General features: G+C 44.6%; 1 protein-coding gene across 2 annotated transcripts in view; it reads right to left on the minus strand.

Moving 5' to 3' along the window:
* The window catches only part of sumf2 (sulfatase modifying factor 2), a 60684-nt gene extending 54841 nt beyond the window's left edge, over positions 1-5843 (minus strand). Inside the window, exons 1-2 of one of the 2 annotated variants that reach the window (XM_073053876.1) lie at positions 5728-5843; positions 3646-3790 (exon numbers count right to left, since the gene is read on the minus strand). In XM_073053876.1, the coding sequence (XP_072909977.1) occupies positions 3646-3790; positions 5728-5803 (221 nt within the window). In that variant the 5' untranslated portion in view covers positions 5804-5843. Of the gene's footprint in view, positions 1-3645; positions 3791-5500; positions 5522-5727 lie in introns of those variants that run through there. The other variant, XM_073053877.1, reaches the window with a different exon arrangement.
* Between the last annotated feature and the right edge of the window lie 17653 nt (positions 5844-23496).

The following is a 23496-nucleotide window of genomic DNA, read 5'->3' on the forward strand; positions in this document are numbered from 1 at the left end:
TACTGGTACTCTGGTACCAGTCTTTGAGTGGGAGAGCATTTTGGAGATAGTGATCATAATTCTATCTCCTTTACAATAGCATTGGAGAGAGATAGGAACAGACAAGTTAGAAAAACATTTAATTGGAGTAAGGGGAATTATGAAGCTATCAGGCAGGAAATTGGGAGCTTAAATTGGAAACAGATGATCTAAGGGAAAAGTACAGAAGAAATGTGGCAAATGTTCAGGGAATACTTGTGTGGAGTTCTGCATAGGTACATTCCAATGAGACAGGGGAGTTATGGTTGGGTACAGGAACCGTGGTGTACAAAGGCTGTAATAAATCTAGTCAAGAAGAAAAGAAAAGCTTACAAAGGGTTTAGAGAGCTCGGTAATGTTAGAGATCTAGAAGATTATAAGGCTACTAGGTAGGAGCTTAAGAAGGAATTTAGGAGAGCCAGAAGGGGCTATGAGAAGGCCTTGGCAAGCAGGCAAATGCCTTGGCAAAACCCCAAGGCATTCTAAAAGTATGTGAAGAGCAAGAGGATAAGTTATGAAGGAATAGGACCTATCAAGTGTGACAGTGGGAAAGTGTGTATGGAATCAGAGGACATAGCAGAGGCACTTAATGAATACTTTGCTTCAGTATTCACTATGGAAAAGGATCTTGGTGATAGTAGTGATGACTTGCAGCAGACTGAAAAGCTTGACCATGTAGATATTAAGAAAGAGGATGTGCTGGAGCTTTTGGAAAGCATCAAGTTGGATAAGTCGACTGGACTGGATGAGATGTACCCCAGGGTACTGTGGGAGGCGAGGGAGGAGATTGTCGAGCCTCTGGCGATGATCTTTGCATCATCAACGGGGACGGGAGAGGTTCTAGAGGATTGGAGGGTTGCGGATGTTGTTCCGTTATTCAAGAAAGGGAGTAGGGATAGCCCTGGAAATTACAGACCAGTGAGTCTTACCTCAGTGGTTGGTAAGCTGATGGAGAAGATCCTGAGAGGCAGGATTTATGAACACTTAGAGAGGTATAATATGATTAGGAAAAGTCAGCATGGCTTTGTTAAGGGCAGGTCATGCCTTATGAACCTGATTGAATTTTTTGAGGATGTGACTAAACACACTGATGAAGGAAGAGCAGTAGATGTAGTGTATATGAATTTCAGCAAGGCATTTGATAAGGTACGCCATGCAAGGCTTATTGAGAAAGTAAGGAGGCATGGGATCCAAGTGGACATTGCTTTGTGGATCCAGAACTGGCTTGCCCACAGAAGGCAAAGAGTGGTTGTAGACGGGTCATATTCTGCATGGAGTGCCTCAGGGATCTGTTCTGGGACCCTTACTCTTTGTGATTTTTATAAATGACCTGGATGAGGATGTGGAAGGATGGTTAGTAAGTTTGCTGATGACACAATGGTTGGGGGGTGTTGTGGATAGTGCGGAGGGCTGTCAGATGTTACAGCGGGACATAGATAGGATGCAAAACTGGGCTGAGAAGTGGCAGATGGAGTTCAACCCAAATAAGTGTGAGGTGGTTCATTTTGGTAGGTCAAATATGATGGCAGAATATAGTATTAATGGTAAGACTCCTGACAGTGTGGAGGATCAGAGGAATCTTGGCGTCCGAGTCCATAGGATGCTCAATGAAGCTGCGCAGGTTGACATTACACATTAGCTTTGAGGGAAAAGCCAGGGAGTGGTAGTAGATTAACTTGCCAATCTTCACATCTTTGAGATGTGGGAAGAACTAGAGCACCTGGAGGAAACATAGTCACAGGGAGAATGTGCAAATTCCATACAGACAGCTTCACAGATTGATCCCAGGTCAATGGACCTGCGAGGCACCAGCACTACTAGCCAACTTATCCCATAGAACCAAGCACCTACTTCCAGCAATGTGTACCAGGCTGATCTTCCCCTCAGTACTCCAAGGCACAGAGTTCAAATTTGACTCCACTGCTGGAATTACACAGAAAAAACGGCTCCTTCAGTTCAGCCTAAACAGCAGGAGATTTTGGAATCTACATATTCCGTCACATTTTTTGGTAATGAAATACAACAGAACACAAGTTTGATTATAAATTATTTAGGCTGTTAGGCAAAAAGAGTTTATCAAACTTTATAATTATTTGGTTGGAAATTTGCTTTCCAATACTTTTGAATAGAGTGAACCAAAAAACAGTGAAACAAAATAATTGAGTTGTAATTACTTTCATTTTTCCTAAACGGAATCTTGATATGTACACAAAAAGAAAACATTGGATGGGAGGAATACTGAGGTTTAATAACAGAGTATTAAAGCTTGGAGGTAGAAAGGAGTTGACAGAGTGGATACTACCTGCTGTTAAGTGAGCCACCCAAATTTTACTGAACAGAAGTGGACTACACTAAGCTTCTTTTGTTTGGAAAATAGAAGTGAAGGGAGATTTGACTGAAGTTCATAAAAATGAGAGCTTGAGACTGGGTGAACAAGGTATAATAATTTCCTTTCATAGAGGTCAAAAAATAAATAACATTGATTTAATATAGAGGGATAACCATATGGAAACAGGTCTCAGCCCACTGAACCTGTGCCATCAACTATGCCTTTACAATAATCCTAATATTTTCCATTCTTCCAACATTCATCTTCTCCAAAATTCCACCATTCATTGACAAACTTGGGGAGTTTTACAATGCCCAATTAACCCAACAATCAGCATGTCTGGGGTGTGGGAGGAACTGGGAATTCCCACATAATCACAGGGAAAATGTGCAAATTCCACTCATACAACACCCAAGATCAGGACTGATCCTGAGGCAGCGGATCTACAAGCTGCACCTTTGTGCTGTAGGAATCTGTAGTTCACTGCTTACAGGGGTGAGGGAAAAACCATCCACATATTAAAATGCAATCTGGATCACCAGTTGAAGAAATGTAACCTGCAAAGCTGGGAATGGAGGGATATCTTAAAAAGCTCTTTGTAGAAAAAACTTAACAAGTACATAGCTGGCCAGGTTTACTCTTCCAACCTCCTTTATCTTATGGTACTCCACATGCAACCACAGGAGATATGTGTCCCCTCAACTCGGCTCTCCTCACCATCCAGGAACCTAAGAAATCTTAATGTGATATAAATCTCTATATTTCCATGGCCTTCATTAATTATTTCAGTATAATGTTATTGTTAATTCACTTTTTGGTGGAAACGCGTGGACGATAAATGTCAAAAAATAAACATGGACATGAATTTAATTAACTCGAGCATTATCGCTCACAAAATGACATGGGTAAGAATTTGAAAAGCAAACACAAGGAAATCTGCAGATGCTGGAAATTCAAGCAACACACACAAAATGCTGGTGGAAAGCAGCAGGCCAGGCAGCATCTATAAGGAGAAGCACTGTCGATGTTTCGGGCCGAGACCCTTCGACAGGACTAACTGAAAGGATAGTAAGAGCTTACTATCTTTCCTTTCAGTTAGTCCTGACGAAGGGTCTCGGCCCGAAACGTCGACAGTGCTTCTCCCTATAGATGCTGCCTAGTCTGCTGCGTTACACCAGCATTTAGTGTGTGTTGGGTAAGGATTTCATTTTTTACAGTTTCCCCTAAGCCACAGAATTGCTTATCTAGAAATTATTTAAAGCAAAATATTTCAATAAGCATTACATATTTTTTCTAACCTAAATTTTGCATTAGTGACTGGATGCTGACTTATGGCAAATGGTTTCACAGCTACTTCTCTGACAGGATCTTCTCCATCCCTGGCATCGGCCTCATTCGTGCCCATGCGAAACCTTCCACCAGGCAAATTGACAAGATCTTCATCTACAATTGTCACAAAAGGAGAAAGAACATAAGTGTAGAAGCAGGAGCAAGCCATTCAATAAGTTCATGGCTAATCTTTTACTGCAGCGCCACTGTCAGGATATCCTCTGATTCCCTTAAAATACAGCAATCTGTTCTGTGACTGTGCCTTCACATTCCTCTCAGGTAGAAGATTCCAGCACTTCATTTCTTCTCACCTCCCCTGAATGGCTGACCATTACTCTGAGACTGTCACCTCTGGCCCACAACACTGGAACCAAGAGAATATCCCTCCAAGTTCCTGAATAATGGCTACTCCCCCTCATTGTGAGAACCCTGAACCACTCCTATTTTCCACACCTCATTCCCTCTCCTTCTAGATAGAGCAAGCAGAGAGTTTCCTGGTCCATAGCTTCCACTCCACCAGCCTCTACAATTAACACATCATCCTTTACAATTTCTACCTGCTCCAACAAGATTTCAATACTGGGCCCATATTGACCAGGATCCTTTTCAACCCCCATCCCGTCTTATGGCATTTCCCCATGCAACAACAGGAAATACTTCTCACTTCTGCCTTCCCCACCATCCAGGATCCCAAACGGTCTTTCCAGGTGAAGCAGCAATTCATCGGCACTTCCTCCAGTATGGTGTATTCTATTCACTGTTATACTGGAGAAACCAAACAGACTGGGAGGAATTGCAGGGGTGGTCCTCAGCTTACTGTTGCCTACCACATTAATTCACCATCCCCACTCCAACCTGATATTTCTGACTATAGCCTTCCACACTGACATAAGATCTGTTCCATCTGGACATGTGCAGCCTTTTGGACTCCAATTTATTAAATCATTATTTTAGCTCAGTATCCCCCCCCCCCAATACTTTATATTAGCATTGTATTTCAGACAGACATACTTTATTGATCCTGAGGGAAATTGGGTTTGGTTACAGCCGCACCAACCAAGAATAGTGAAGAAATATAGCAATATAAAACCATAAGTAATTAAATAATAATAAGTTAGTCATGCCAAGTGGAAATAAGTCCAGGACCAGCCTATTGGCTCAGGGTGTCTGACACTCCGAGGGAGGAGTTGTAAAGTTTGATGGCCACAGGTAGGAATGACCACCAAACTTCACAGGGGAAAAAAGCCTATTCTGATTTTGACTGCAACAATAATTCATCTAGTCTTAATGTATCAGACATTCCCTTATCTGAGTCAGAATTGTAGCGCTTAGACCATTCAGCCTACCATCCATTACACTAACGCCATTTTGTCATGTTAGTACTATATACTTCTACGCATCTGCCGTCTTAAAGTTTGCAATTATACCTGATCAACCACCATCTCTGACAGTGAATTCCAGATATCTCCATATGGAGATCTCTTAAAATTTATTCCTCTCATCTTAAAACTACACCTCTTGTTTTTCATACACCTAATATGGGGAACAATGTTGACGATATACTCTATTTTATGTACTTCTATCAGCAGCACCTCCCTCCAAAATTTAGCTATGCCATCTCTCCTCATAAATCCAATCCAGGTAAAATAGCCAGATGAATTGCCAAGGTATTCTCTGCAGCACAAGCCCCCTCACCCTACTCTGCTACCTAAAACGAGTATGCTTCCCCTCTGCCCAGTTTGACCAAGGGTCGTGTACTTGAAACACGAACTTTTCCACCTTCACAGATGCTGACTGAGTGTTAAAGATGTTTTGTAGACCTACCCTGTGGTGTCACTTGGGATTACGCATTCGGCCATAGGCCAGCTTCAATCTCTCCGGTGGGGGTGACCCACCGGGAACACATCGACTCCCATTCCCCGCGTTGCTAGGAAACCCCACCCTCCCCCAAACCCGTTGCTGTGGGCACCCCGACACGCCTCATGCCGGGATAGCTCGCTCCCTTTTCCTCGCCGCCTGGGGACCCACCCTTGCTCCCACCGGCCACACACCTGCCAAGGTCCCGGCCACCCCCGGAGGCGGCAACGGCGACAGCAGCAGCAGCAGCAGGAGGCTCAAACAGCGCATGGCGCCCGTAAAGACCCGGCTTGGCCGCCTGGGCCGAGCTCTGACGTGGCGGCCGCGGATTGGCCGGAGCAGTGCGTAAGGCGCTGGAGGGGCAGCGGCAGAAGTGGGCAAATGGGTGTCTGGATCGTGCAATGGATGTGGGCGAGGAGGAAGTGTGCAGATTGCTGAGGGAGGGGCGAGTGTGCAGGTTGCCGAGGGAGAGGGGAGTGTGTAGGTTGCCGAGGGAGGGGCGAGTGTGCAGGTTGCCGAGGGAGGGGGGAGTGTGCAGGTTGCTGAGGGAGAGGGGAGTGTGTAGGTTGCTGAGGGAGGGGGGAGTGTGCAGGTTGCTGAGGGAGAGGGGAGTGTGTAGGTTGCTGAGGGAGGGGGGAGTGTGCAGGTTGCTGAGGGAGAGGGGAGTGTGTAGGTTGCTGAGGGAGGGGGGAGTGTGCAGGTTGCTGAGGGAGAGGGGAGTGTGCAGGTTGCTGAGGGAGGGGGGAGTGTGCAGGTTACTGAGGGAGGGGGGAGTGTGTAGGTTGCTGAGGGAGGGGGGAGTGTGCAGGTTACTGAGGGAGAGGGGGGAGTGTGCAGGTTGCTGAGGGGGTTGAGCCCAGCTCCTCAGGTGAGATTTGTCCGCACACTGAACCAGCCAGATCTAGCCGGCGTTTGAATTGTTTCACTCGTAATGTGTGCACAGGGACAAGAATGCCGATGGGTGATAATAACACCGGATGCAAGTGCAGTCTTACTGACAGCACTACCGTGCCGGGGAATGGCCTGGCAACACATGGGGGTGTGTGAAGCCCAAACTGCTGGCATTAGCCCACGTGGGCACTCAGGCACTCCTGGGACTGTAGGGAGAATCAGAAATTGGATTCAACTGCTCTGCACAGATATCAAATCAAATCAATGAGTGTCAAATAGTTTTCCTATTGAGTCTAGAGCCAGGCAGGATTTTCCACTCTCCCTGGTCCTGTTTGTTTGCTGCATAGAACTTTTTGTCGTGGACGAGAGCATAAGTGGGATGAGATAGCCGGGCATTCAGATCAAAACCTTCCTGTACATGGACGATGTCACTGTCTTCTACTCAAATACTGGGTCATTTTGCAGATTGATGAGTGCCTATGACCAGTCAAAGTTGGCATCTAGGACCAGAGGTTAACTATGGGCAGAGTGAGGTCATGATGTTTGGTAAATGGCCCAACCGACACAATGTCCCCATTACTGTTAGGTCTGACTACCTGAATGAAAGTGCTGGGGATCTGGTTCAGACAGCTTAAGGCATGTAACATGAATTAACTGGAGTGGATCGTGAAGGTAAAACAAAAAATTGGTTTGTTGAAAAGTTGTTCTATGTCAATAATTTGGAAGAACTTAGTCATCAGGTGCTGCTGTACCTGGCACAAACATGGCCTGTTCCTCACTCCCCTGCTCAGTTACCACCAGTTTATCTGGGGGTCCAAGATGGTGAATCTGATGGGTCATCATTCACAAGCCCTTTGAGAGTTGGGCCAAAGACCTACCCAACATTGCCCTCAACCGGATGACCACCTTTGTGGGTGGCTGCTTGTGTGAACCCTGAGTGCATGGACATTGTGTCACTATGTTCTCAGGATCTACCTGTCTCTGGTGTTGCAGAAGATCAGCTTGGCTCCTTGACCATGCAACAGCTGGAGGTCAGAATCAGAACTGGGTTTATTATCACCGGCAGGTGACGCAAAACTTGTTAAAATTTGTAAAACTTAGCAGCAGCAGTTCAATGTAATACATAATCTAGCAGAGAGAAAAAAAATAAATAATAAATGAGATGTCGGGTAAGTTTTTTACGTATAGAGCAGTGAGTGTGTGGAATAGGGTCTTTTAAGAGACTCATAGATGGATCATGAAGCCTAGAAAAATAGAGGGCTATGGGTATGCCTAGGTAGTTCTAAGGTAAGGACATGATCGGCACAGCTTTGTGGGCCGAAGGGCCTGTATTGTGCTGTAGGTTTTCTATGTTTCTAAAATAAAACAATAATAAATAAACAGGTAAATCAATGAAGTATATTGAATAGATTCTAAAAATGTGCAAAAGCAGAAATACTGTACATTAAAAAAAAATGAGGTAGTATCCGAAGCTTCATTATCCATTTAGGAATCGGATGGCAGAGGGGAGAACCATATAACAATTACAGCACTGGACCCAGTACAGATCCCTGAGGCACACCACTAGTCACCGGCCTCCAACCTGACAAACAGTTGTCCACCACTACTCTCTGGCATCTCCCATCCAGCCACTGTTGAATCCATTTTACTACTTAAATATTAATACCTACCGATTGAACCTTCCTAACTAACCTTTCGTGTGGAACCTTCTCAAAGGCCTTACTGAAGTCCATATAGACAACATCCACTGCTTTACCCTCATCAACTTTCCTAGTAACCTCTTCAAAAAATTCAATAAGATTTGTCAAACATGACCTTCCACGCACAAATCCATGTTGACTGTTCCTAATCAGACTCTGTCTATCCAGATAATTATATATACCATTTCTAAGAATACTTTCCATTAATTTACCCACCACTGACGTCAAACTTACAGGCCTATAATTGCTAGGTTTACTCTTAGAACCCTTTTTAAACAATGGAACCACATGAGCAATGCGCCAATCCTCCAGCACCAACCCATTTCTAATGACATTTGGAATATTTCTGTCAGAGCCCCTGCTATTTCTACACTAACTTCCCTCCAGGTCCTAGGGAACATCCTATCAGGATCTGGAGACTTATCCACTTTTATATTCCTTAAAAGCACCAGTACTTCCTCTTCTTTAATCACCATAGTTTCCATAACTTCCCTACTTGTTCCTGAGAAGGTGTTTCTGAATTGCTGATTGTGTGCCTTCTGGCTTCTACCTCATACCTGATGGTAACAGTGAGAAAATGGCATGCCCTGGGTACTGGAGGTCCTCAATATTAGACACTGCCTTTCTGAGACACCACTCCCTGAAGATGTCCTGGGTACTTTGTAGGCTAGTGCCCAAGATGGAGCTGACTAGATTTACAACCTTCTGGAGCTTCTTTCGGTCCTGTGCAGTAGCCCCTCCATACCAGACAGAGATGGAGCCTGTCAGAATGCTCTCCATGGTACAATTATAGAAATTTTTGAGTGTATTTGTTGACATGCCAAATCTCTTCAAACTCCTAATAAAGTATAGCCGTTGTTTTGCCTTCTTTATGACTACATCGATATGTTGGGACCAGGTTAGATCCTCAAGAGATGTTGACACCCAGGAACTTGAAGCTGCTCGCTCTCTCCACTTCTGATCCCTCTTATAAGAATTGGTATGTGTTCCTTCATCTTACCCTTCCTGAAGTCCACAATCTGCTCTTTTGTCTTACCGACGTTGAGTACCAGGTTGTTGCTGTGGCACCACTCCACTAGTTGGATATTTCATACCTGTATGCCCTCTCATTGGCACCTGAGATTCCACCGACAATAGTTGTATTGTAAGCAAATTTATGGATGGTATTTGAGCTATGCCACACAGTCATGAATATACAGAGAGTAGAGCAGTGGGATAAGCACACACCCCTGAGGTGCATCAGCGAGGAGGATACGTTATCACCAATCCGCACAGATTGTGGTCTTCTGGTTAGGAAGTCAAGGTTCCAATAGCAGAGGGAGGTACAGAGGCCCAGGTTCTGCAACTTCTCAGTCAGGATTGTGGGAATGATGGTATTAAATGCTGAACGATAGTCGATGAATGGCATCCTGATGCAGGTGCTTGTGTTGTCCAGGTGGTCTAAAGCCGTGTGGAGAGCCATGGAGATTGTGTCTGCTGTTGACCTATTGTGGCGATAGACAAATTGCAATGGGTCCAGGTCCTTGCTGAGGCAGGAGTTCAGTCTAGTCATGACCAACCTCTCAAAGCATTTCCTCACTGTTGATGTTACTGCACTACCTGTCTTCCAAGTAAACACTTTTGACCACAAGTCCATCAGGCAATGGTAAACAGGGAACGTACTGCAGTCACTATGGATTCTGTGATTTGTTCCCTCTACATCTGACAGAACATGTCATTGCCAGACCTAACCAACAAGCACCAAGACTTCACTTGGCTAGTGGTGAGAGCAGTCCACCCAGTCAGAGCTTTCCTCTACCGATGCCACATCACTCCCAATGTACGCTGCCCTCTGGAAGACTGCAGTAAAGAAGAAACATTCTCCCAGATTGCAGAGTTTGCTAAGGTTTGAAATGGATTCAAGTTTCTTGTTCTGATTCATTCCCAGCAGCTGTGAAACACAGGACTCTGAGCTACAGGTGTTTCTTGGAGACAAACACAGAGACAGACGTCAAGTGCTGCTACAAACTCACCAACTCGGCAAAGGACATCCTTTGGTTTGCCCGAAACTCCCTGGCAAGAGATATATACAGTCCTCTGAACAGTAGCCAGAATGTAGGGTACAAATTACAAAGGTTAAAAGAGGGCAAGAGCAGATATTGGACCGCTGGAACATGACACTGGAGAGGTAGTAATGGGGGACATTAGTGGTGACACCCACATCCCATAAATGAATAAAATTTTTAAAAATACATGGTCCTGCACTTTGGTCGAAGGAATAAAAGTCTAGACTATTTTCTAAGCAAGGAAATCAAGGGTGCAAAGAGACTTGGGGATCCTGGTGCAGGATTTCCTAAAGATTAACTTACACGTTAATAGGAAAGGGAGGCAAATACAGAGCCAGCACTCAGTTTAAAAGGACGGGAATATAAAAGCAAGGATGTCGGCTGAGACTTCATAAGGCACTGGTCAGGCTGCATTTTGATTACTGTGTGCAGTTTAGGCCCCATACCTAAGACAAGGTTATGCAGGCATTGAAGAGGGTCCAGAGGAGGTTCACGAGAGTGACCCCAGGAATGAAAAAGTTAATGTATGAGGAGTGTTTGATGGCTCTGGATCTGTACTTGCTGGAATTTCGAAGAATGAAGGATGATCTCATTAAAACCTATTGAATATTGAAAGGCCTAGACATAATGGATGTGGAGAGGATATTTCCAATAGTGGGAAAGTCTAAGATGAGAGCACACAGCTTCAGAATACAAGTACATCCTTTTCAAACGGATAAAGAGGAATTTCTTTAGCCAGAGTGGAGAATCTATGGAGTTCATTGCCACAGATGGCAGTAGAGGCTGATTATTGAGTATATTTAAAGTGGAGGTTGCTAGGTTCCTGATTAGTCAGGGCATCAAAGGTTATGCGGAGAAGACAGGAGATTGGGTTTGAAAGGGAAAAATGAATCAGCCATGATGAAATGGTGGAGCAGGTTCAATAGGCTGAATGGACTAACACTTTTCCTATGACTTATGGTCATATGGTGCAACTTGTTGGTGTGAAAGTACAGCAGCATGTCTGTAATGGAATCCTACCAAGCTACATGCTGAGTCCCTGAGGGGAGGCACCTCAGTCTAGGCTCCTTCTGCTAGCACGTGGAGATGCTGTGGAAGCCCCTTGAGTATTGAAGGACCGTATCACCCCAGGGGCTACATTAGTGGCAATATGCAATGGGTTTTTGAATAAAGTTAACACTCATATGAGGGGTGATTAATAAGTTCGTGGCCTAAGGTAGAAGGAGTCAATTTTAGAAAACCTAGCACATTTATTTTTCAACATAGTCCCCTGCTACGTTTACACACTTAGTCCAGCGGTCGTTGAGCTTACAGATCTTGGACCTCCAGAAAGTGTACACAGCAGGGGTGATTGATAAGTTTGTGGCCTACGGTAGAAGATGAGTTATACAGCTCTAGTTACATACACATGCAGTTCAACTCTGAGTGATTATGCAGAAAGTTTGAAGATTGATAAGTTCGTGACCTAAGGTAGAAGCAGATGAGTTATTAACTATTTTGGAGATAATGATCACAATTCTATCTCCTTCACCATAGCTTGGACTTCAAATACCTCGGGTCAAGAATGATGAGTTTGGAGAAGGACATAAAGATATGGAAGGCGCTGGCGTGGAGGGCTATGAATGACATGAAGGAAATCTGGAGGTCAAACTTGACCAGAGGGCTCAAAAAGAGGATCTTCATAGAGTCCGTTCTCACGTACGCATGCGAGGCGTGGACACTCACCAAGACCATGAGAAAGTCACTGGATGGTTGCTATACACAAATGCTCTGGATGGCTCTTGATGTTAGTTGGCAACAGCACATGACGAACATCGAGCTCTATGACAACCTACCGATGCTCACTACTAAAATTGAGGTGGGAAGACTGCAACTAGCAGGGCATTGTCTAAGCCACCCTGAGCTACCTGCCAGCCTAGTCATCACATGGGAGGGTGAACCCTGGGCGCCCTCCCAAGACGATGGTTAACACGCTCCGAGAAGATAACGGCACGGCTAATGTAGATGAACTGAACACACTGATGAGGGAGAGGGAGGAGCGGAGAATCCGTCATTGTGCTCGACACCGGCCCCTTAAGCCTGAGTCGACATAGTAGTAGCACCATAGCATTGGAGAGGGATAGGAACAGTTAAGTTAGGAAAGCGTTTAATTGGTATAAGGGGAAATATGAGGCTATCAGCCAGGAACTTGAAAGCATAAATTGGGAAATGTATGGTAGAAAGGTGGCAAATGTTCTGGGGATATTTGTATGGTGTTCTGCATAGGTACATTCCAATGAGACAGGAAAGGATGGTCCAAAAGCTGTTGAAAATCTAGTCAAGAAGAAAAGCTTACGAAAGGTTCAAACAACTAGGTACTGATAGAGATCTAGAAGATCATAAGGCTAGCAGGAAGGAGCTTAAGAATGAAATTAGGAGAGCCAGAAGATGGCACGAGAAAGCCTTCGGAGCAGGATTAAGGAAAACCACAACCAGTACGTGAAGAGCAAGAGGATAAGACGTGAGAGAACAGGACCAATCAAGTGTGACAGTGGAAAAGTGTGTGGAACTAGAGGAAATAGCAGAGATACTTAATGAATACTCTGCTTCAGTATTCACTATGGAAAAGGACCCTGGCGATCGTAGGGATGACTCAGAGCGGATTGAAAAGCTTGATGATGTAGACATTAAGAAAGGATGGGCAGGAGCTTTTGGAAAGCATCAAGTTGGATAAGTCTCCAGGACCAGATGGGATGTACCCTAGGCTATTGTGGGAGGCGAGGGAGGAGATTGCTGAGCCTCTGTTAATAGTCTTTGCATCATCAGTGGGGACGGTAGAGGTTCCGGAGGATTGGAGGTTGCAGTGTTATTCTTTTATTCAAGAAAGGGAGTAGAGATAGCCCAGGAAATTATAGTGAGTCCCAGTTGGTAAGTTGATGGGGTAGATCCTGAGAGGCAGGATTTACGAACATTTGGAGAGGCATAATATGATTAGGAATAGTCAGCATGGCTTTGTCAAAGGCAGGTCGTGCTTTACAAGTCTGATTAAATTTTTTGAGGATGTGACTAAACACTTTGATGAAGGTAGAGCGGTAGATGTAGTGTATATGGATTTCAGCAAGGCATTTGATAAGGTACCCCATGCAAGGCTTATTGAGAAAGTAAGGAGACATAGGATCCCAGGGGACCTTGCTTTGTGGATCCAGAACTGGCTTGCCTACAGAAGGAAAAGAGTGGTTGTAGGCAGGTCATATTCTGCATGGAGGTCGGTCACCAGTGGTGTGCCTCAGTGATCTGTTCTGGGACCCCTACTTTTCATGATTTTTATAAATGACGTGGATGAGGAAGTGGAGGGATGGGTTAGTAAATTTGCTGATGACACAAAGGTTGGGGGTGTTGTGGAGAGTGTGGAAGGCTGTCAGAGGTTACAATGGGACATTGATAGGATGCAAAAGTGGGCTGAGAAGTGGCAGATAGAGTTCAACCCAGATAAGAGGTAGTTACATCTAAGGTACAGGGCACAGGTAATTGGGTTACCATCAGGTGAGGGAAGGGGAAAGGGCAGGTAGTGCAGGGTTTCCCTGTGGCCATTCCCCTCAAAAAAAGGTATACCAATTTGGATTCTGTTGGGGGTGATGGCTTACTAGGGACAAGTTGCGGCAGCCGGATCTCTGGCACTGAGTCTGGTTCTGCAGTGCAGAAGGGAGGGAAGAAGAAGAGGAGAGCGGTAGTGATAGGGGACTCCATAGTCAGGGGTACAGACAGGAGATTCTGTGGTCGTGACAGAGACTCCCGGATAGTTTGTTGCCTTCCGGGTGCCAGGGGCAGGGATGTCTCTGATCATGTACACAGCATTCTGAAGTGGGAGGATGATCAGCCAGATGACATAGGTAGAAAGAGTCAGGAGGTCCTGAAGGGTGAGTACAGAGAGCTTGGTAGGAAGTTGAAAAACAGGACCTCGAGGGTAGCAATCTCTGGATTGCTGCCTGTGCCACGTGCCAGTGAGGGTAAGAGTAGGATGCTCTGGCAGATGAACACGTGGCTGAGAAACTGGTGTAGGGGGCAGGGTTTCAGATTTGTAGATCATTGGGACCTCTTCTGGGGCAGGTGGGACCTGTACGAGAGAGGCGGGTTACACCTGAACTACAAGGGGACCAATATACTTGCAGGGAGGTTTGCTAGTGTTATTGGGGAGCATTTAAACTAGATTTGCAGGGGGATGGGAACCAGAGTGCCAGAGTGGATAGTGGAACGGGGGTAAAAATAAATGATGTTAGTAGTTCATGCAAAGTCATAAATAGTAAGGTTGTGTGTGGTGGTAACAATCTTCTGAGGTGTGTATATTTCAGTGCAAGGAGTATTGTGGGAAAGGCAGACGAGCTGAGGGCCTGGATTGACACGTGGAATTATGACATCATAGCCATTACGCAGCATAATACGCAGCAGCCTCTCTGGACTCTGGATTGGGGATTGCCAAACGTTATGTGGATTTTCTGGTGTAGTCTGTTTTGTCATGTGCTTTTGTGATATCATTCTGGAGGAACGTTGTCTCATTTTTTAACTGTATTGCATTTATGGTTTCTAAATGACAATAAACTGAATCTGAATCTGAATCTGAATTACTGAAACTTGGCTACAGGAGGGGCAGGCCTGGCAGCTCAATGTTCCAGGGTTGCGATGTTTCAGACGTGATAGAGGCAGAGGGATGAAGGGTGGGGGGTGTGGGTAGCATTGCTAGTCAGGGAAAATATTACAGCAGTGCTTCAGCAGGAAGGATTAGAGGGCTTGTCTATCGAGGCCATATGGGTGGAGCTGAGAAACAGGAAAGGTATGACCACATTAATAGGGTTGTATTATAGACCACCCAATAGTCAGCGAGAATTGGAGGAGCAAATCTGCAGAGAGATAACAGACAACTGCAGGAGACAGAAAGTTGTGATTGTAGGGGATTTTAATTTTCCACACATTGATTGGGACTCCCATACTGTTAAAGGTCTAGATGGGTTAGAGTTTGTGAAATATGTTCAGGAAAGTTTTCTAAATCAACATATAGAGGTACCAACTAGGGCGGATGCAATATTAGATCTCCTATTAGGAAATGAGTTAGGGCAGGTGATGGAAGTGTGTGTAGGGGAACACTTTGGTTCCAGTGATCATAACATCATTAGTTTCAACTTGATCATGGATAAAGATAGATCTGGTCCTCGGGTTGAAGTTCTAAACTGGAAAAAGGCCAAATTTGAAGAAATGAGAAAGGATCTAAAAAGCGTAGATTGGGACAGGTTGTTCTCTGGCAAGGATGTGATTGGTAAGTGGGAGGCCTTCAAAGAAGAAATTTTGAAAGTGCAGAGTTTGTATGTTCCTGTCAGGGTTAAAGGCAAAACGAATAAGAATAAGGAACCTTGGTTCTCGAGAGATATTGGAACTCTGATAAAGAAGAAGAGAGAGATGTATAACATGTATAGGCAACAGGGAGGAAATAAGATGCTTGAGGAGTATAAAAAAGGTAAGAACATATTTAAGAAAAAATCAGGAGGGCTAAGAGAAGACATGATGTTGCTTTGGCAGTCAGGGTGAAGGATAATCCTAAGAGCTTCTACAGGTATGTTAAGAGCAAAAGGATAGTAAGGGATAAAATTGGTCCTCTTGAAGATCAGAGTGGTCGGCTATGTATGGAGCCAAAAGAAATGGGAGAGATATTAAATGGGTTTTTTGCATCCGTATTTACTAAGGAAACTGGAATGGAGTCTATGGAAACAAGGCAAACAAGTAGTGAGGTCATGGAACTTATACAGATTAAAGAGGAGGAGGTGCTTGCTGGCTTGAGAAAAATCAAAGTAGATAAATCCCCAGGACCTGACAGGGTATTCCCTCGGACCTTGAGGGAGACTAGTGTTGAAATTGCAGGGGCCCTGGGAGAAATATTTAAAATGTCGATATCCACAGGTCAGGTGCTGGAGGATTGGAGGATAGCTCATGTAGTTCTGTTGTTTAAGAAGGCTTAAAAAGTAAGCTGGGAAATTATAGGCCAGTAAGTTTGACATCAGTAGTAGGTAAATTATTGGAAGGAATACTAAGAGATAGGATCTACAAATATTTGGATAAACAGGGACTTATTAGAAACAGTCAGCATGGCTTTGTGCGTGGTACGTTATGTTTAACCAATCTATTAGAGTTTTTCGAGGAGGTTACCAGGAAAGTGGATGAAGGGAAGTCAGTGGATGTTGTCTACATGGACTTTAGTAAGGCCTTTGACAAGGTCCCGCTTGGGAGGTTAGTTAGGAAGATTCAGTCGCTAGGTATACATGGAGAGGTAGTAAATTGGATTAGACATTGGCTCAATGGAAGAAACCACAGAGTGGTAATGGAGGATTGCTTCTCTGAGTGGAGGCCTGTGACGCGTGGTGTGCCACAGGGATCAGTGCTGGGTCCATTGTTATTTGTCATCTATATCAATGATCTGGGTGATAATGTGGCAAATTGGATCAGCAACTTTGCTGATGATACAAAGATTGGAGGTGTAGTGGACAGTGAGGAAGGTTTTCAAAGCTTGCAGAGGGATTTGGACCAGTTGGAGGAATGGGCTGAAAAATGGCAGATGTAGTTTAATGCGGACAAGTGTGAGGTATTGCACTTCAGAAGGTCAAACCAAGGTAGAACATACAAGGTAAATGGTAGGACACTGAGGAGTGTAGTAGAACAGAGGGATCTGGGAGTACAGATACATAATTCCCTAAAAGTGGCGTCACAGGTGGATAGGGTCGTAAAGAGAGCTTTTGGTACATTGGCCTTTATAAATCAAAGTATTGAGTATAAGAGTTGGAATGTAATGGTGAGGTTGTATAAGACATTGGTGAGACTGAATTTGGAGTATTGTGTGCAGTTTTGGTCACCTAATTACAGGAAGGATATTAATAAGGTTGAAAGAGTGCAGAGAAGGTTTACAAGGATGTTACCGGGACTTGAGAAACTGAGTTACAGAGAAAGGTTGAATAGGTTAGGACTTTATTCCCTGGAGCGTAGGAGAATGAGGGGTGATTTGATAGAGGTATATAAAATTATGATGGGTATAGATAGTGAATGCAAGCAGGCTTTGTCCACTGAGGCCAGGGGAGAAAATAACCAGAGGTCATGGGTTAATGCTGAAAGGGGAAGAGTTTAAAGGGAACATTGAGGGGGCTTCTTCACACAGAGTGGTGGGAGTGTGGAACAAGCTGCCAGATGAAGTGGTGAATGCGGGCTCACTTTTGACATTAAAAAAAAACTTGGACCGGTATATGGATGAGAGGGGTATAGAGGGATATGGGCCAGGTGCAGGTCAGTGGGACTAGGCAGAACAATGATTCGGCACAGCCAAAAGGCCTGTTTCTGTGCTGTAATGTTCTATGGTTCTAAGTGTGAAGTGGTTCATTTTGGTGGATCAAATATGATGGCAGATTGTAGTATTAATGGTAAGAGTGTTGGCAGTGTGGAGGATCAGAGGGATATTGGGGTCTGAATCCATAGGACACTCAAAGCTGCTGCACAGGTTGACTCTGTGGTTAAGAAAGTATGTGGTCCTTTGGCCTTCATCAACCGTGGGATTGAGTTTAAGAGCTGAGCGGTACGGTACAGCATATAGGACCCTGGTCATGTCCCACAACAGTGCTCAGTTCTGGTCACCTCTGGTCACTATGCTCAGTTCTGGTCACCTCACTACAGGAAAGATGTGGAAATTATAGTGTTATGATACCAGCCCCCTCCTTTGTGAGAATCGCAAGAGCTCTAGTGAAGGGGGGGGGTCAATGACCCAAGAGAAGAGAGAGACGTGCTGAACAGACACAGGAAATGGGAGAGAGAGAGAGACATGCTGAATACCGCATTCCACCGGGATGCAGAACAAGGCGACCTTGACTATTGTCTCATGAAGACCACATGTAAAGCCCTCGAGCAAAGTGGGCTGGTTGAGAGAGAGATTGACACCTGCGATCCCGTGAGGAAGTATAAAGGAGGGTCTGGGGGGGACGACCCCTCCAGACGCACCAAGGAGACACGATAGCGATCCCGTCGTAGCGGGAAGCCATTTTGAAGGAAGCCACATGCGTTAGTTTCCGAATCTGGAGTCTGTGGCTGGAATCACGAAAAACCGCTTTTAACTAACAACAGGGAAGCCTGCTCCCCTGATTCCACGGCTTTGCTTCGTAAGGACCCGGACAAGTGTTCCTTTTCTCACCAATCTCTCTCTCTCTCTCCAACACGGGAAACCCAGCGGTTCCCAAAAGGCTGAAGCCTGCAGACTTCTGAATGACTGTTATATTTCCAAATGGACAATATATAATCCCCTAGACAACAATAGAGCTTATTTCTGATTGATTATTACTATACCTGCACTTTAGATTGAATATTGATGATATGTGTTATCTGAATGTTTGTATTAACCTTACTTTTGTGCCCCTTTATAAATAAAAACGTTTGAAAATGGTACCATCAGACTTCAGCGGACCTCTCTATCTTTGCTGGTAAGTGATCCAGTTACGGGATACGTAACAATAGAAAGGGTGCAGAGGAAATTTACAAGGGTGTTGCCTGGATTGGGGAGCATGCCTTATGACAATAGGTTGAGTAAACTTGGCTTTTTCTCCTTGGAGCTGCAGATGATGAGAGGTGACCTGATAGAGGTGTATAATATGATGAGAGGCATTGATCACTGTGGACAGTCAGAGGCTTTTTCCCAATGCAGAAATGGCTAACACCAGAGAACACAGTTTTAAGGTGCTTGGAGTTTTTTACGCAGAGATTGGTGAGCGCATGGAACGGGCTGCTGGCGACAGCGGTGGAAGTGGATATGATGGGGTCTTTTAAGCGACTCCTGGATAGGTACATAGAGCTTAAAAAATAAAGTGCTATGGGTAATCTTAGGTCATTTCTAAGTAAGTATATGTTCGGCACAGCTTAGTGGGCCAAAGGGCCTGTATTGTGGTGTAGGTTTTCTATATTTCTATCCTTCCAGTAATATGGTAACCAGCACTGCATATAGAACTCCAAATATGGCCAAAGCAAAATTTTATAAATGTAACTTCCTGAATTTTGTACTCAATTACTTGACAGTAGAGGCAAGTATGAGATAGAACATACAACAGTACAGCACAGGAACAGGCCATTCAGCCCACAGTGTTGTGCTGAACCAGCTAGAAAACAAATCAAAACCACCCAAACAACTAACTCTGCAGATGCTGGGGTCAAAGCAACACGTACAACACGCTGGAGGAACTCAGCAGGTCGGGCAGCATCCGTGGAAACGAACAGTCAACGTTTTGGGCCGAGACCCTTCGTCAGGACTGAAGAGGGAGGGGGCAGGGGCCCTATAAAGAAGGTGGGGGGAGGGTGAAAAACCAATCAGAGGAAAGATCAAGGGGTGGGGGAGGGGATAGGCAGGAAAAGTGAAGAAGGAATGTAAGGGGAAAGCACTATGGGTAGTAGAAGAAGGCAGAATCATGAGAGAACTGGAGGAGGAGTCAGAGTGAAACTGGGATGGGGGAAGGGAGAGGGAGGGAATTACCAGAAATTGGAGAATTCAATGTTCATGCCAAAGGGCTGGAGACAACACCTCATACCGTCTGCTGAGTTGCTCCACCCAAATCACTAATCCCTCCTACCTACACCATGTCCATATCCTTCCATCTTCCTTACATCCATGTGCCTGTCCAAAGCTTCTTTGCCACTTGTGCTGCCATGTTCAGGGAGCTATGGACCTGCAGCCCAAGGTCCCCCTTTACATCAGTGTTTCCTGTGTACTTTCCTCTGAGATTTGATCTTCCAAAGTACAATATCTCACATTTGTCTGGATTAAACACCATCTGCATTTCTCTGATAGAATAATTAAACAACTATCCTTAACTACCCCTCGCCCAACATAAATTTTAAAATCAAAACCTAATCTACCAGTGTATCACACAAAGGTAATTTAATCCTGTTCTAAAGCCATTTTTAATGATTTGCCATTTAATGGCAAATATATAGTTGAATAGACAGGGAAAACTGGTGTAGGTAGCATGGTATTCATGATTCACATGGACTTTAGGAAGACTTTTGATAAGGTTGGCTGGTCCAGGAGGTTAGGACACCATATGACTTTGTGTCCAGCAGCCCTATCAAATCGGGAGCGAAAGAAGGCAACTCAGTGGTCTGTGTGTGAGAATCACAAAGAAACATTTGCAGGCTTTTGGTGTTTTTCTGGCAACCTAAGCGAATCAGGAACAAGAAAGCAGGCAATTCAGATCTACAGTGAGATTTAAGACGAAGTGCTTGCGGGCTTTCGCCGTTTTTCCAGTTGAATCAGGAGCAAGAGAAGAGGTGACGCACAGGCCCATGGGTCATAGTTTAAGAGCAATTTCTATGGACTTTCCTGTGTACTCCGGTGTTACGACACAGTTTCGTTTAAAAGTGGAGTTTTACTTTCTGCCTTAAGTCAAAGTTTTTTGCCGGCAGTGTTGCTACAATACTGCCAGTTAAAATCTAGTCGGAGAGTGAAGATTCGTTGAAGTTCGGGAAGCTGAAAGATCGAAGAAAGTTGATTTCGGCCATGAAGCAGGTTCGACCTTTATTTAATCTTCGCACAAGGAATTAGTAACCTGTGTCCGTGTTAACGAAGGGTCTCGGCCTGAAACGTCAACAGTGCTTCTCCCTATAGATGCTGCCTGGCCTGCTGCTTTCCACCAGCAATTTGTGTGTGTTGCTTGAATTTCCAGCATCTGCAGATTTCCGCATGTTTTCCGTGTTAACTCCTGTTTTGCCAAAAAAGAGCAGAGAGTTGGATGCAGAGTTTCACCAAGGAAAGGTCAGTGCCTTTAAGCCATTTTATTTTCTTCAATCGTAAATCCCTTGGCAAAGCATACTTCGGCTGGGATCAGCAGTAACGTCGTGAAAGAGGATTTAATTCAAGGAAAGTCTCTCCTTTAACTGACTGTAAATCATTTTGGACTCTGCAATACTATTTTAAAGAACTGAGTTCACATTCCTCACTTTAAGGACTGTTCGAGCTGCCGTATCACAGCTGACTTCCGGTTAAGTTAGTCGTTTGTTTACTTTTGGGTTTTTTTTTTAGCAGTGTTTAATAAATGTTTTATTTGTTATAAAAAACCTGTCTCAGTTATATATTCATTGTTGCTGGACCGTAACACTGAGGGGTAAGATATGCATGTATCTGGAATGACAACGGTTGCTTAGGGATCATGTCTTACAAACTTGGATTGAGTTTGTTAATGTAACCAAGAAGGTCTATGAGGGCAGAGTGCTAGACGTGGTCTATGTGGACTTCGATAAGCTTTTTGGATCTGGAATTTGAATTGGGTGAGGAAGTAGAGGCATTGTTGAGCTTTTTGGATCTGGAATTTGAATTGGGTGAGGAAGTAGAGGCATTGTTGAGCTTTTTGGCTGTGGCATCTGTGGCTGCACCAGGACAGGCTTTTGGTGATGTTTACTCCTAGGAACTTGAAGCTCTCAACCTCAGCACCATTGCACAGGAGCATGTGCACTGCCCTCCTTCCTAAAGTCAATGACTGTTCTTTTGTTTTGTTGACACTTGGGGAAAGGATGTTGCTCTCTCTTTCCGCCCAGTACTCAGACGCATCATTATTTGAGATGGGGCCCACTCAGGTGGTATTACCTAGAACTATGTAGATGGAGTTAAAGCACAATCTGGCCAAGCAGGTAAGGCTTTACAGGGAGGAGAGTCGGAAGATGAGGACACTACCTTGTGGAGCATCAATGTCAAGAATAATCATGATGGGGCGTGGCAGCCTATCTTTTTTAGTTCAGACTGTTGGTCAGGAAGTCCAGGATCAAATTGCAGAGGGAGGTGTTGAGTCCCAGGTCTAGTTTGGTGATGAGCTTGCCAGGAATAATAGAATTGAAGGCAGAACTGCAGTCAATAAACAATAGTCTAATGTAGGTATCTTTACTGTCTGGGTGCTCCAGAGTTGAGTATAGGGCCAGGGAGAATGGTGTCCACCGTGACTCTGCGTGGCAGGCTGCTCTGGAAGGTTAGATCACAGGGAATCCAGGGAGAGTTAGCTAAGTGGATACACAATTTTCTGGAAGTAGAGGGTGATGGTAGTAGATTATTTCTTAGACTGGAGATCCATGAAAAGTGCTATGGGGGGGGGGGGGGGTTAAACTAGATTTGCAGGGGGATGGGAACCACAGTGCCAGAGTAGATAGTGGAGCGGGGGTGAAAATAAATGATGTTAAAGTTTCATGTGAAGTCACAAATAGAAGGGTTGTGTGTGGTGGCAATAATCTTCTGAGGTGTGTCTATTTCAATGTGAGGAGTATTGTGGGGAAGGCTGACGAGCTGAGGGTGTGGATTGACACGTGGAATTATGACATTGTAGCCATTAGTGAAACTTGGCTACAGGAGGGGCAGGACTGGCAACTTAATGTTCTGGGGTTCCGATGTTTCAGATGTGATAGAAGCAGAGGGATGAAGGGTGGGGGGGGGGTTGGCATTGCTAGTCAGGGTGAATGTTACAGCAGTGCTCAGGCAGGACAGATTAGAGGGCTTGTCTACCGAGGCCATATGGGTGGAGCTGAGAAACAGGAAAGGTATGACCACATTAATGGGGTTGTATGAGAGACAAACACAATAGTCAGCAAGAATTGGAGGAGCAAATCTGCAGAGAGACAGCAGACAACTGCAGGAAACATAAAGTTGTGATTATAGGGGATTTTAATTTTCCACATATTGATTGGGACTCCCATACTGTTAAAGGACTAGATGGGTTAGAGTTTGTAAAATGTGTCCAGGAAAGTTTTCTAAATCAATATATAGATGTACCAACTAGGGAGGATGCAATATTAGATCTCCTATTAGGAAATGCGTTAGGGCAGGTGACGAAAGTGTGTGTAGGGGAACACTTTGGTTCCAGTGATCATAACACATTAGTTTCAACTTGATCATAGATAAGATAGATCTGGTCCTCAGGTTGAGGTTCTAAACTGGAAAAAGGCCAAATTTGAAGAAATGAGAAAGGATCTAAAAAGTGTGGATTAGGACAGGTTGTTCTCTGGCAAGGATGTGATTGGTAAGTGTGAGGCCTTCAAAGGAGAAATTGTGAGAGTGCAGAGTTTGTATGTTCCTGTCAGGATTAAAGGCAAAACGAATAAGAATAAGGAACCTTGGTTCTCGAGGGATATTGGAACTCTGATTAAAAAAAAGAGAGATGTATGACATGTGTAGGAAACAGGGAGCAAATAAAGTGCTTGAGGAGTATAAAAAGTGCAATAAAATACTTAAGAAAGAAATCAGGAGGGCTAAAAGAAGACATGAGGTTGTTTTGGCAGTCAAGGTGAAGGATAATCCAAAGAGCTT

The sequence above is a fragment of the Hemitrygon akajei genome, chromosome 8 (assembly GCF_048418815.1).
Source record: "Hemitrygon akajei chromosome 8, sHemAka1.3, whole genome shotgun sequence".
Lineage (NCBI taxonomy): Eukaryota > Metazoa > Chordata > Chondrichthyes > Myliobatiformes > Dasyatidae > Hemitrygon > Hemitrygon akajei.